The sequence below is a fragment of the Oryx dammah genome, unplaced genomic scaffold (assembly GCF_014754425.2).
Source record: "Oryx dammah isolate SB20612 unplaced genomic scaffold, SCBI_Odam_1.1 HiC_scaffold_2, whole genome shotgun sequence".
In the NCBI taxonomy this organism is placed as follows: domain Eukaryota; kingdom Metazoa; phylum Chordata; class Mammalia; order Artiodactyla; family Bovidae; genus Oryx; species Oryx dammah.
This window is the reverse complement of record NW_024070186.1, coordinates 48,298,604-48,313,595: the sequence shown is the minus strand read 5'-3', so window position 1 is coordinate 48,313,595 and position 14,992 is coordinate 48,298,604. Positions and strand designations below refer to the sequence as shown.

At 37.2% G+C, this 14,992-nt stretch overlaps 1 protein-coding gene across 1 annotated transcript in view; it reads right to left on the bottom strand.

Moving 5' to 3' along the window:
• Nucleotides 1-2,448: 2,448 nt before the first annotated feature.
• The window catches only part of GFM1 (G elongation factor mitochondrial 1), a 52,856-nt gene continuing 40,312 nt past the window's right edge, over nt 2,449-14,992 (bottom strand). Inside the window, exons 14-18 of the mRNA XM_040247666.1 lie at nt 12,552-12,714; nt 10,788-10,932; nt 4,678-4,838; nt 3,815-3,868; nt 2,449-3,660 (exon numbers count right to left, since the gene is read on the bottom strand). Of these exons, the coding sequence (XP_040103600.1) occupies nt 3,529-3,660; nt 3,815-3,868; nt 4,678-4,838; nt 10,788-10,932; nt 12,552-12,714 (655 nt within the window). The 3' untranslated portion in view covers nt 2,449-3,528. The remainder of the gene's footprint in view (nt 3,661-3,814; nt 3,869-4,677; nt 4,839-10,787; nt 10,933-12,551; nt 12,715-14,992) is intronic.

The following is a 14,992-nucleotide window of genomic DNA, read 5'->3' as shown; positions in this document are numbered from 1 at the left end:
ACTAGTGAGATTAGACTCACAAATGTAACCTTTAATCCAACCAGGTAAGGAATCTAAGGTAACCTTTTAACAGATTTCAGGGACTGCAGTGTGGCTCACTGTGACTGCAAAAGGCAGTGGGGCGAGGTCTGTGTGTGTACTTCCCTATGGCTCGGATGGTAAAGAATCTGCCTACAGTGCAGGAGATCTGGGTTTGATCCCTGGGTCAGGAAGATCCCCTGGAGAAGGAAATGGCAATCCACTCCAGTATTCTTGCCTGGAGAATCCCATGGACAGAGGGGTCTGGCGGGCTACAGTCCATGGGATCACAAAGAGTTGGACATGACTAAGTGACTAACACACACAGACATAAAAAATAGATTATAAAGGTGAACCCTACCCTTACAACATACAAAAATGTTACCTAATTTATAGATTTACACAATCCACAAAAGTTAAGCCTACTAAAAATTTCTCAATATCACCATTGCTGCTGCTGCTGCTAAGTCGCTTCAGTCGTGTCCGACTCTCTGCGACCCCATAGACGGCAGCCCACCAGGCTTCCCCGTCCCTGGGATTCTCCAGGCAAGATCACCGGAGGGGGTTGCCATTTCCTTCTCCAATACATGAAAGTGAAAAGTGAAAGTGAAGTCGCTCAGTCGTGTCCAGCTCTTAGCGACCCCATGGACTGCAGCCTACCAGGCTCCTCCACCCATGGGATTTTCAGGCAAAAGTACTGGAGTGGGGTGCCACTGCCTTCTCTGAATATCACCATTAGAACATCTTTTCTAGCACAAAGTCTAAAATTGCTGACTTGATTTTGCTAGCTAACAATGGAGAAAAATTACTTCATCTGCCTTGACATAAAATGAAAACCTCTAAATTCCCTAAGCCCTCTTTTCATTAGGAGTCTAAGAAATTCTGAGTCACTCTGACACAATGATAGTTATAGGCAGCATCACATTCATTTTCCTAATCTCTTTCCAATTTTCAAAAATTTTAAGACGTACAAAGTAACACCAGGATTTTGCCTGTATTCCTTTGATTCTACTCATAGTTTTGTTTTGAGCTATGAATAGTTAGAAGTTAATGAGTTCTTCTGAAAGTCACTTGGAAGTTTTTATGTTGGCCCTTGAATGAGAATCTTTCATGACATGATGAGCTTATTACACTAATTTCTCTCAACTTAGGAAATTCTATGACCTGTTCTGTGACCTTTCCTAACTTTCAAAGTGCTACAGCCACATAACATGCTGCCTGGCACTTATGGATAAATGAGTGAATGCTCACAATAAACTGCCTGTGAAAACATTAACCATTTCAATGATGCATTAGTTTTATTTGAAGACATTTTAAGCAGCAATTAAAGCTCGAATTCAAAAATTCATACTTTTGGCAATGCAAGTAGATGTTTTCTACAAAGGGATTTATTCCTATATGTCACAATTTACTACTTAACCTGGTGGCTGCCTTGGTTAACTGGCATCAATTTTAAGACCCATCCATATTTCAAAAGTATTAAAATATGAAAAACTCTAAAACTTCAGTATTAAATTTTAGTGGGACTTCTCCCAATGCAAGGGGCCTGGGTTTGATCCCTGGCCAGAGAACTGATCCCACATGCTGCAACTGAAAGTCTGCAAGCCACGACAAAGATCAAAGATCCCGAGGGCCATAACTAAGACCCGGCTGTCACAGCGACAGTGTAGTGACTTCACCACCTAAATCTCAGAGTGAGCAAGGAGGAAAGAAATAATAGAAAATCGACTGTCTGTCTTTACAGATAAAGTTACCAAGCTAAGAACTAACAGCCCAAACTCTAACATCACACAAAAGAATATTAACAATATGACATGTGAACGTTTCATGTTTTGGAGGTACAGCTGATATTTCTGGGGTCTTTAACCATGCCTGTACATTAGAATACGCTGGAAAACTTTTGATCTTGATCCAAAGAAGCAGCAGTACCTAAAGGTTGGCCTGGATATTTTTTTAAAGCTCCACAAATAATTTTTAAATTCCCAACCCTGCTACCAGGGTTGGGAATCAGGGTGATACTACTGTCTAGTGCTGCTACCATTCTCCAACACAAATAATACTGTCTTTCTTTAAGTTAGCCAACAATCATCCTAAAAGCAGGATAAAAGAAACCCTTATTTATAAACGCTGTCATTAATTTTTTCCTTCTGCAGACTTTGGCTGGTAACGTGGTCTTTACCAACTATAACCAAACTGAGTCAACAAAAGATGTTGGTTCTGGTCTTGGATGGGTTCCTATGAGATCTTATTCTTGTTTTTTTTGGATGAGCAAATTCTGAACAATATAGTAGAACTTCCTGGCAAAGTCCAATATACCCTAGAAACAAAAGCTTAGCATTTGTCTTTCATAATCTCAACACAGTATGTGATACATTCCAACAGACTCAAATTCAACTAACATTTACTGTGTGGATAAACAGACTACCCAACAACCCTATAAGTTGTATTTTATTATTTCCAAACTGCAGAAACATTAGAATGAACACAGACAGGCATATGCAAGGGTCTGTTTTTTACCTCACAGGTCTGCAAACAAGTAACATTTATACCCCTGAAAACAAGCAGTTACAAATGTGTATAAGCCACAAAGTGAAGCCATCAGCTCTATATAAAACAGCTAGAAGTTTAGCTAGCATTTTAATACCCCAATGAAGAATCTGAAAAACATTCTCCATTAAGATCATATGAATCCTTTTTTGTTTTAAAAAAAAAAATATCCCCATGACTCATTTATTTTAGAACTGGAAGTCTACCTTTTAACCTCAGTCAGCTATTTCACTGACCCCCTCCCTTTTAACATCACCTGCTTCTCTGTTCTCTGTGTCTATGAGACTTGATTTTGTCATGTTCATTTGTTTTGATTTTTAGATCCACATATAAGTAAAATCATATAGTATCTGTCTAACTTATTTCACTTCGCATAATACCCTCTAGGGCCATCCAGGTTGTCACAAAGGAACCCCACTCTTAAACAAAAAAAGGTGACACTCCAAGAAGTATCATGATATATGCAATTCACTTTCAAGTATCAGCAAAACAATATTTTTTTAAAGAATGGAAGTATGTGACCAGATGGGCAACAAACAGAAAGCAAATATGACAAATTATTATCTGATAAACACTCTTAACAAAACTGTTCACTATTCAGTCTAGACGGATGGTATATGGCTGTTGGTTTTTACTGTGTTTTCAGCTTTTCTGTATACTGAAAATTCTTATGTTGAAAAATCTGCACATTTATATATGTTCTAAGCTTATAAGTAGAACAGAAATGAGTCTCCTCTCTCAAATAAATATTATTTTGATAATAACCATATTTTATTTGAGGTATAAAACCAATCAACAGAGTTGAGATATACACAGAATTAACCTTTACATAATAGAAACTCCTGAATATATAGGATGGGCTTTTAAAGTTACTTGTTTTCAGCCTGAGTTTATTCCACTGGAATCCATTAAAGTATCCAAACTTGCAGATACAGTTAAAGTTCATCAACAAAGTGAGAAAAATTAGTTCTTGGCTTTTCCTTTTTTTACAGGAAGTTGACCTGTAGCTTCCAAATACTTATTAATGAGTTCTTCTTGTGTAGCTGGTGAACATGGCTGATATCTGCAGTACTCCATTGTATATTCTCCCTTCCCCTGGGGGTTCAAAACAAAATCAAATTTTAAAAAACCAGACCTCCAAAAACTATCAAGTAAAGAAAGTCATGCAAAGCCAAGATTTCACAAAAATAATCATTTTGTAGGATGGTCTCTTGAAGAGCACTGAAGTAAAATTTAAACACCTGCTTACCTCTGTGCATGACCTAAGTTCAGTAGAATAACCAAACATATTATTCAGAGGGACCTGAAAACAAACACAGTAAATACTTCAGCATTGCTTATTGGAAAATATTTGAGAAAAACACAGAAGCCTTAGCCATTTAACTCCTTTAGACTCAGTAACTAGTAACTCTTGGTTTAAAAGAGTTTCTATTGGTTTCTACTAGTAACTCTTGGCTTAAAAGAATTAGAAGCCAAAGAAAAACTTATCTTTGTTTTATTGCAAATAGAAACCCAATTTGAAGATAATTTCATTTGACAGTCACAACTAGCTAATCGATCTTTCAGTGTGGCGGAGTGGACGCCACTGACAGCCTGCCCCCTCATCCTCACTCCACAGGGCTGCAGCTCAAGTACTCAGAGTGTTTCTTCTGTGAAAAGGTGAATATTAATAGAACTCTTCTCTGGATTCCTCAATGATATGCCCACAGTAATGTCTTCTAGGAGACCTCAGGTAATATGACTAAGCCCTTTCTCCCATGAACTTTAAGTCACGTAAGGCAAAGGAGATAAATATTATCCTAATAAATGAGAACATAAGAAAACAGCTATGTAAATAAAGCTATCATGAGGAAGAAAAGGTAATTGTACATCTAAGAAAATGACATACAAAAGGCCTACGTGAGATGAATCTCATTTTTACCTTTTACACTTAAAGAGATGCTCTAACAGCAAAGGATAGAAATTGACACACACACATATAAGCACAAATTCAACACTTGAACAGCCAGGGAAATGTGCCAATTTGCTCTACAATTTCCAAACACAGAAGCTAATCCTGATTTTCTCCTGTGGATAATAAAGGCAAGGTTGTCAGTGACTAACAGTACTTACATCTGCATACAGTGTAAAATAGTCCTCAACTCCATCTTGTCCTGTGATTACCCCGTGGCGTCGGTTAATTCCTGCAATCACTGGTCCCTGAAATTCATTTGGGGCTATAACTTCCACCGACATAATAGGCTCGAGAATACATAATGCTGTATTTGCCAGGGCTGGGGTTTAAAGAAATAAATAATACATCAGTTTATTAATCTTTAAACAAACTGGAACTTTTTCCTTATCCAGATGTACAAAAGGGAGATGGAAAGTACTCTCCCAAAGGTACACACACAAATGATAAGATTAAAATATTTGATCTGGACTCATTTTTTTAGCAGCAGTAGCAGCTACTCTTTTAAATGGAACTTCCAGAAAGACAACACTTAATTCTAATATTAGTATGTCCATTACCATTTTTTATCCTTAAAAATCATGAGGTTGCAGAGAATAATATAAAAGAGGTCTTAGAACAACATTCAATAAAGTCCTTTCCCACTTAAATTATGCAGTAAGCGGTCACTAATTCTGAGATCCTTCACTAGCTGTTGAGTCTCTGACCTAGGTAAATCAACTCTTTCTTGTTGGTCCCTGGCAGACATTTATACTTGGAGACAACAATCAAGTCAGGCCTGAGATCTGTCTAGGCTAAACAATTTCAATACCTGATTGAGAGCTAAAAATACAAGTTTCTGCTTTCTGCTCTGCCTCTAATAAGTGATATGCCTTTTGGAAAAACACAATCAATCCAGGTATTAAGTTTCTTCACCTACAAAATAAAGACACTGGCTGAGATGCTAATGGTCATTTAAGCAGTATACCCCAATGTATATGTCCACACTTACTATTTTTTTTAGTCCCACTTAGTACTTAAACAGAATACTTCTTACTGTAACAGATGCTTTAGGGAGAACTGCAACAATGTGGAAAGAATGTAACTTCCAACACTCAAATTTAATATGGACATTATGACAGTGTGGAATAATACTTCAGCCTCAGACTGGATGGATTATCTTTAGATGTCCCTGGTGGTACAGTGGGTAAGAATCTGCCTGCCAATGTAGGGGATGCAGGTTTGATCTGATTCAGGAAGATGCCAAATGCCACGGAACAACTAGGCCTGAGGGCCACAACTTCTAAGAACACACGCTGCACTACTGCAGCTGGTGAGCCTAGAGCCGCGCTCCACATGAGAAGCTCCGCAGTGAGAAGCCTGTGCACACAGTGAACAGTAGCCCCCTCTCACTGCAACTTGAGAAAGCCCTCACAGCAACGAAGAGCCAGCACGGCCCAAAATAAATGAATAACATATAAAAGACTTTCAACAAAGCATGAAAAGGTGACAAAGAAATATTTAATTTTTCAAAAAATTAATTTTCCAAGCATCAATTGTTTATAATAAACTAGTTGGCAATTATTCTTGTATATTCCTTAAAGCACTTGTTCTAAAGATACTAACTTAAGTGCAATACTTAGAAGAACAGCCATTTAATATACTTGGGTTTCTTTGAAATATTTTCTAGTTCAAATCATATCTTAGCTCAGACCTACCTCTGACTCATTAGTCCTAATTAGTGAGTTTTGATTTCAAAAGAGGGATAAGTGAGCTCTGCAGATTCCTCAGTGTCATTAGCGAGGCCCTGCAGAATTCTATGTAGACATCTAAAGCAGTTTAGACTAAAAATTCTAGACCGTAGAAGCAGCTCTATTTCTTGTAACTTCTTGGGTTACCACAATGGCTGGGCCTTCTTGGTTCTGCTGCTGCTGCTGCTAAGTCGCTTCAGTCGTGTCTGACTGTGCGACCCCATAGACGGCAGCCCACCAGGCTCCCCCATCCCTGGGATTCTCCAGGCAAGAACACTAGAGTGGGTTGCCATTTCCTTCTCCAATGCATGAAAGTGAAAAGTGAAAGCGAAGTCGCTCAGTCGTGTCCGACTCTTCGTGACCCCATGGACTGCAGCCTACCAGGCCCCTCCGTTCATGGGATTTTCCAGGCAAGAGTACTGGAGTGGGGTGCCTTCTCTGTCCTTGGCTCTAAATAAATGTAATTAATGCAGAACCCAGGTGGTGCTAGTGGTAAAGAACCTGCCTGTCAATACAAGAGACATAGGAGATGCAGGTTCAATCCCTGGGCTGAGAACATCCCCTGGAGGGCATGGCAACTCACTCCAGTATTCTTGCCTGGAGAATCCCATAGACAGAGGAGCCTGGTGGGCTATACAGTCCACGGGGTTTCAAAGACTCAGACATGGCTGAGCACACACGCACAGAGGTACCCCGAAAGAGGGATGTGAACAGACATATTTAGTTACATATTATCTAGTGTTTTCAAAAGGTCAGTAATAGAAAAGAGCTAAAGTGTGAAAGAGTCATCATATCCTAAAGGGCAAGAAGGGGCCAGTATACAGTGTCCATCCCTTGACTGTTGAGGGCGACCTGTCCAGTTCTGTTTCATGTTCCCCCACCCTCCTTTTAATTCCTTCTTTCTTCCTGAATCCACCTTCTGATTCACTTGCCCTTCTTCATGCTTTTCTCTATCCCATTCCATAATGACAAGACTGCAGAACTAATTCATCCTGCCATTTTTCAATAGTCACATGGCAGCCAAGTCCTAAAAGCAATTTTTCCTGAAGTAGAATGGCAGGAAGTGAAAATATCCACACCATCCATCACAAGACCTTTAAATCTAAAGTGGTGGGCAGAGGTGGTAATGTTTCTATTTCAGTCCACTAGGGATAAAGCTGAAAACACCACGCTGGGCGCCAAAGAGTTTTGAGAGGAGGTGGTCAAGGGCTAGGACCCTGGTGAGGGTTTAACTCTCAGTTCCACCACTAACTAACATGTAGCCTTGGGTCATTCGATTAACTACTCTTGAGTCTCAGTTTTTTCAACTATCAGGTCACTGTGGAAGATATGATAATTCATGTACTTAGCATAATATTATTACACAGCACAAAAGTCATCAATAAATGTTACTGTGACTTCTCTGAGACAAAAATCTGGGAATGGGTGGCATGGAACAGGTCAAAGGTAATATGAAGGGAAGGGGGATAAGCTTTCACTATGCCCAAACACATATGTGCAAGTGTGTTGTGTGCTAAATCACTTCAGTCATGTCTGACTGTGACCCCACGGACTATAGCCCAACAGGTTCCTCTGTCCGTGAAATTCTCCAGGCAAGAATACTGGAGTGGGTTGTCGTGCCATCCCCCAGGGTATCTTCCTGACCCAGGGATCGAACCTGTGTCTCTTGTGTCTCCTGCACTGACAGTCAGGTTCTTTACCACTAGCACCACCTGGGAAGCCTGTGCAATGTTTAAGTACATTCTGATTTAATAGTGTGGAAATACTATCTGCAAGCAGCTGGACATGCCCATTTGCACAGAGTTAAGTATGAAGAAAAGCCAGGATTCAAACTCAGCCCAGGAGATCAAAAAAGGGACAGTGATGAGTAAAATGAGCTAATGTAATCCTGGTAGGCCTTATTTCTCCAGTGGAGTAACTACAAATTAAATGTTTGTGGGGAGACCAAGCACAGTGGTCTAAATATTGGCCAAAGCAAATGATGGTGGGACTTCCCTGGTGGTCCAGTGGCTGAGACTCTGTGCTCCCAATGCAGGGGTCTGGCTTCAATCCCTGGTCAGGGAACTAGATCCCACATCCTGCAACTAAGAATTTGAATGCTGCAATTAAAGAGTTCGAATGTCCCAACTAAAGATCCCACATGCCACAACTAAAAATATCCTGCAGCTACAAAGAAGATCAAAGATCCTGCATGCTGCAAAAAAGACCAGGGCAGAAAATGAAAAATTAAGAAAAGAAAAGAAAATGATGGTAATGGTTAACATCCATGGGGTGAAATCCCTGAAAGAACATTTAATTTCACGTTTCAGTTTTAGTTATATCAGTGATTAATTTCAGGTATAAAGTTTAAATTGTGACTGAATATAGTTCTAGTTTTCACTTTTTAAAATTAAAAACATGAGAACATGAACTATTTTTCTTCCAATTTTGATAATAGTTCAAAAGTATAAGTTAATCTGATATAAAGCTCAATTATCAACATTTACCACCTTAAAACTCTCATATGATAATCAGTGGAGGTATCTGTATGAAAAGCTGATTTTCTTAAGAGCCCAGCAAAATTTTTTTTATTCTTTTACACTTTTATCTTTTAATCATGGAGAAAAAAGAATCAGATGATGAAACAGCAAAGTAACTCATTTTTCATGCTAGCACCCTGTTTATTTGCACATATTTTTCTGGCAAAAAACCCCACAATACTCCTCAGTTCTATTATCATCTAGTGCTTTTCCTTTGCTGCCCTATCAGGCAATTAATCACACATAAGAATATCTGCACACTTAAGTATTTAAAAACTAAATGGTACATATCTGTTTAATTAATATTCATAGACATACAGATTTTTTTTCATGGATATATGTATGTTATATTATGGACATCTAATCTACATTTATTTATATTTCATATAGGTACAACTGAAAAGCATGACGCTCTTTATTGATTTTACCAATTATCTTGCTTTATGTAACCTCTATCCAGGAAAGCTACCTATTTCCAGGATAGAATAGTTGGTGATTTCTAATTTGTCTTAACTATACTAAAAAAAGTATCACAATGCATGTTTATCAAATCATCACTTAAAATATTTCAGTTTTGTCAACTGCACCTCAATAAAGCTGAGAAAACTATAAAGTGATTACAACTAAATTGTCAATTTAAGACTTATTAAAGTAGTAAACACCTTTGAAGGCAAAAGGCAGGTATTATAATCTGCTGTGCTAAGTTGCTTCAGTCGTGTCCGACTCTGTGTGACCCCACAGACAGCAGGCAGTCCACCAGGCTCCTCTGTCCACAGGATTCTCTAGGCAAAAATACTGGAGTGGGTTGCCATTTCCTTCTCCATCATGCCTAATGAAATTTTCCTTTTGACTTTATTTCCCTTTTCCTATTAACACAATTGTCAGATTGTGACAAAGTTTCTAGATCATAGATTTCAACTGCATTTTTAATAGACAGCTAGCTGGCATAAAGAAAATGAAGGATTCTTTTACTCTTTCACAACTAAGAAATGAAATAACAAATAACTAATGGCTCCCATTAAGTAAAATAAGGAATTGGCGGCTTGGTCAAAAAATAAGCAACCTTCTTCAGTCATTACCCCACACCTGATCACAGATGCAAACAGACTAAAAACAACCAAGTCCAAAACTCAAACAAAATCAATAAAATCCTGATTTTCTGAATGCCTGGAAAAGAAGTGTTAGAATTTTCTGCTGTCCATTTTGACCCTCTTTGATAAAAATATTTATGAAATATTTTATGAATTATAATGTAATTTTCTGTGAAACACTAATGGACGTAACTAATGAATCATCATATAATGGATATGGAAGAGCTGACAAACAGAATGAATTTTCTGACTTTCAGTTATAACTTAAAATTCTTTTGTTGAATAACCCTGATATCAAACTGCTGTGTCATTTGCTTTTCTTTCTTAAAAGCAATCAATCAGATACACCTGCAATTGTTTATGGTTCTGGTATTATCAGGGTTTTAATACACATTATTATCCTTGTGAGAAAGGTTGACAATTTTAGCAGTTTAGTAAGAAATCTGCACTGAGAATAAGGTTTACTGAATTCTTTCAAATGCCTAAAAGCCTACAATGTTATACGTGAAAAAACTGTTAACAAATTTATAGGTTTTCTGACATCTGAATAAATCACTAAAAATAGCATGACTATAGTTAATGTTTCTTTAAAATATTTCTTAAAATTCTAAGCATTTGTCTTCTCTATTAAAAATACAGCTTGCAGATTATGAATTTAAACATATGAAAAATATCAGATAATTGAGAACAAAGTAGGATCTTAGTTTTGTAAAAAAGAAAACACGGTAATTTATCCTCACACTGATTCTATGAATACCTGTCCAGAAACTATCTTGTTCCCTGGTGTGCTGCCTACTGCCCCAGGGGAAGGGGGTAGAAGGGGTGGGGGGTGTTGGGAGAAGACCTAAGCAACACAGTGCCGCCTTCCGTGGCTCTGATGGTCCACTAGGGAAGCAGATCATCGATGGGGCAGGTGCCAGGCACAGCATACCTTGTTTAAGAGCACCTTCTCCTGCGCGGATGAAAGAGATTTCATTGGAATCCACCATGTGATGTGCTCCATCTTGCAGAACAAACCGGAGCCCAGAGAGCTTGTGACCAGACAAAGGGCCCTTCTCGCAGGCATCCAAAAACCCCTGTTAATGAATAAGCTTCTTGAGTGTCTCTTCACTTGCAGATGCGTTAAGAAAAACCCTCAAACATTTTAGTATTCAGAAGTTTAATATTTTCATGTATATTTCATTAAAAAAAATTTCTTTAAAGTTGAACAGCCTATTTAAGCTTTATTACTGTGGAATGTAGATGAGCAATCCTTTGGAACAGTCTATTAATTAAAGGTATGAAATGGTTTGAAAACGATGCTGAGTGTTAGCAATCACTTTCTCATAACCTAATATTCAAGAATTACTAAACTCTCATGATACATTATAGAGTCAGGATGATCTTAGTTTTATAAGGCGTAAACAGAGGAAAGGCAAATCTAAAAAATTCCCTAAAGTAAAACTTTAATCAAAACTGACATCTTATCAACAGCTGTGTCTTAAGCTCCTACTCTATACCTATCACTGCTCTGACTCACTGGCAGACCACTATATTTATATATATTATATAATATATATATTATATTATATATTATATAATAATTTTTGTGCTACACAATGTAAGAACTAAAATTAAAAACTAATTTTATTTTTCCAAAGCAATTCTTTTAAGACACAGCTTTATTGAGATATAACTGATATACAATAAATTATACATATTTAAAGAGTGCAATTTAATATGTGTGCAGTTCTTTTTCATTCATTAAATACTTGTAGAGCTGCTACAACTCAAGTTAGTTTACACAGCTGCACATGTAGTACAATATATTTCTGACATTTCAAAACTGTAAACTCTGAATGCTGTAAAACATCTAACCTTTCCCTACCTATGTGAACCTTAGAGAATAAAAGATAATTTAAATTTGTGTGAATGACACATTCATTTGTGTGAATGACAAAATACTGTTTTGAAATTAAGTATAATGGATGATCACAAAAACTGCTACCACAATTAATGCTAAAACCAAAATCATGATCTGTTAATAAAGACTTCTAAGTTAAAAGTTAAAAGATTTTTTAAAATAACCTCAATCTTTACAAACAGACAGTTGCTAAAGGTTTACAACAGTCTTAAAGCCAGTGATGTAGAAAGCTAGTAAAACACAAATAACCCCTTATATGTGCAAAACACCTCACAATTCCCAAAGAAATGTCAGAGTCTTATCCAATCCTCGATTTTGTGAGGGGTTCAGGATTAAGTATTGTATGCTCAATTTACAAAAGAAAGTGGCTCTGAACACTGTGATTTACCCAAGGACACATTAATCATTAGCAGGGATAACAACACACGCAGGTGCTGGAAATCTTAATGCATGACCATCCTACTACAAGGGTACTACATGTAAAACTTTCACAAACCCCTAACGACTACTGAAAATTTCAACTGCCAATTATAATCAATCAAGTAGTTTCAATTTATCAAGAGAAATGTAACAACTATGATTCAGAAACAGAATGATTTCCTCTCATTGTCATAGCTTATATTTATAGCTCTTGAACTTAATGATTCTAAACCAGATGGAGAGCTTAATCAGATAAAGCAGGACCAGAACAAAAATGAACCACAGAAGACATGATAGCAATATGATTTGATATCTAATACACTGTTTTTTATTTTTTTTAATGTAATAAAGGCTTTGTTTGTTTCTTTTTACCTTTTCCACAGCAGGCACAAACTGCTTTGGTACATTTGACCCAAATGTTTCATCTGAAAACTCCAACTTAGTGTAGTTCTCTGGGTCCAGAGGCTCCAGTACACCTATCACTTTTCCAAACTGGCCTGCACCACCTGATTGTTTTTTATGTGTAAAGTCAAACCTGAAAGTAATATGAGAAGAAAAAAAAAATCAACATAGTGTAATTACCAAAATGAAATAAACTCCTCCTAACTGAAATGAAAACCACCTCTCATCAATTTTACTTCTTCCTTCAAATAGGATGGCCCTGCTATAAAATTTTATTATAGAATTTATTTAAAAAGGAATTCGCTCCTTTCTGTTCTTACTTAGAGGTGGGGTACTCCATCAAGTAATTCATGGTTTTAATTCTGCTAATTTATCTGAATTTCACAAGTAGAAAATAAAAGTGTTACAATAAAAAGTCAGTGGAAGGTTCTTATTCTAACCTACATTCCAAAAACCTTACCCATTTTCTTTTGGAACAGGGTTCTGTTTCCCTGGGACACAGGGTTCTGTCCTGAATCTCTCTGAGGACAGTTATCTGAAAATAGGAGTTATGCAAGTAATTCATTCAGATAGTTATACACTATGGACTAAGAAAATACAAAAAGAGGAGTTTCAGGAAGGATAACTAACACCTGAAAATGATTAATGGCAGAATCATCACAATTAACATAAGTCAAGTCCTCTAAATAGACACATACATAGACACAGGTCAGTGTTTACTTCAAATTATTAAAGACAACATTAATAAGATGGCATAAGCATCTTGCATGCATATTAAATATATGTAAATATAGGCTACTATATTACTTAAAAAACATTTCATGAGTTTCTACTGTTTGCAAGGCATTTTTCTTTTAAACTGCAACCTTCCTCAAAACCATAAAATGAAAGAAGCTGGCTGCTTTCAAAGTTATCTACAGATAACTGCAGGTAAGTGGACATTAATGACCATCTGTTCCTGCATAGCGGTCTGTGAATGGTTTGGCAGAAGTAAATAGTAATTTCAGTAGGAGATGTCAGCTTGGAATGAGTTTTCATAGAGACCCTAAGTGTGAATGTGCCTGATGAATTGCCTTTAAATAATGTTGCAGTTGCCAAGAGTTTCAGGATGGGCTGGTGAAAACAATGCTGAAAGGTAAATAGACATCAGAACCAAAAGGACAGCAGAAGAGAAATAACTGCCAAATCACCACAGAATTACTAAGGGGTTTCAAAACAGGTCCACTGATATATTTTCAGCTATGCTCAAGTCCTCCAAGACAATGTAAATTTTGTTTTCAATTTAATAATAATATCCATACAACATACTCTAGATCTGTGCTGTTTATGATAATTACTAACCATGGATATTTAATTGAAGTTAATTACAATTAAATAAAATTTAAAATTCAATTCCTTAGTTGCACCAGTCACATTGCAAATGATCAACAGGCAAGTGTGGAGAGTGGCTACTCTCCGGGACAGCAATTGCCAAAACATTTCCACCGCTGCACAAAGTTCCAATGGACAGCAGTGCCCTAGAGGACCAGCTTACAAATGAGTTATCCATGCAGTTTCAGGGATCCTGGCTGAGTTTATAACCGAGTGGATGCCAGAGAAGAGGGTACAAGTGCCAGGCTTGTGCTAAGTGCTTTCTATGGACTGTAGTACTTATTCTTCACTACAGACCCATGAAATAGGCACTATTTATCATTATTTTACAGGTGAGAAACCTTAGGGTCAGAGAAGCTAAGTAATTTGCCAAATGTGACGCAACTCTTAAGTGGCAGAGCCAGAATTTGCACCAAGACCAACAAACATGTTTCTAGAAGGACAGTAAGAACATAAATGGATTTAACCTGCACATGATGCATTCAACTCAAAAGCCTTATAAGGATGCTGCACAAAGAGATTTTCCTGGAGCTTAGAGAAGCGGAAGAACTAAGACACCACTTGGTAGGCAGTGAACAGACATGCTGAAGGTAAAAGAATCCATGCTCTTGTGGTCAGACCACTGGCATTCTGTGAAAGAGTTTCACTTTGGCAAAACATCATCTCTCACGTAAACATTAATGTTAATTAGAATTGTGTTGGTTTTACTGTATATCTTATTTTGTAATTTATTTTGACTTTATAGTCTTACCAAAGTTGCAAGCCATAGGTGTTTTTACTTATTTTCATACAGTTATTTAAAACAATAATTTAATTTGCACGATCCCAGAGACTTATAATAATTTTGCTACTTTCAAGGTAACTCATACATTATTCGACTTTGAGGATGGACAATGGAATTTTATGAAGAAACTAAGATCTCAAGGCCTCTATTGGGATAAGATTCTATTAAAGCAGTTTATTTAACATCTACACAGGCAGCTTAAAGTTGTTACTATGTACATCCCTGGTGGCCCAGTCTGCAATAGGGAAGATCCCCT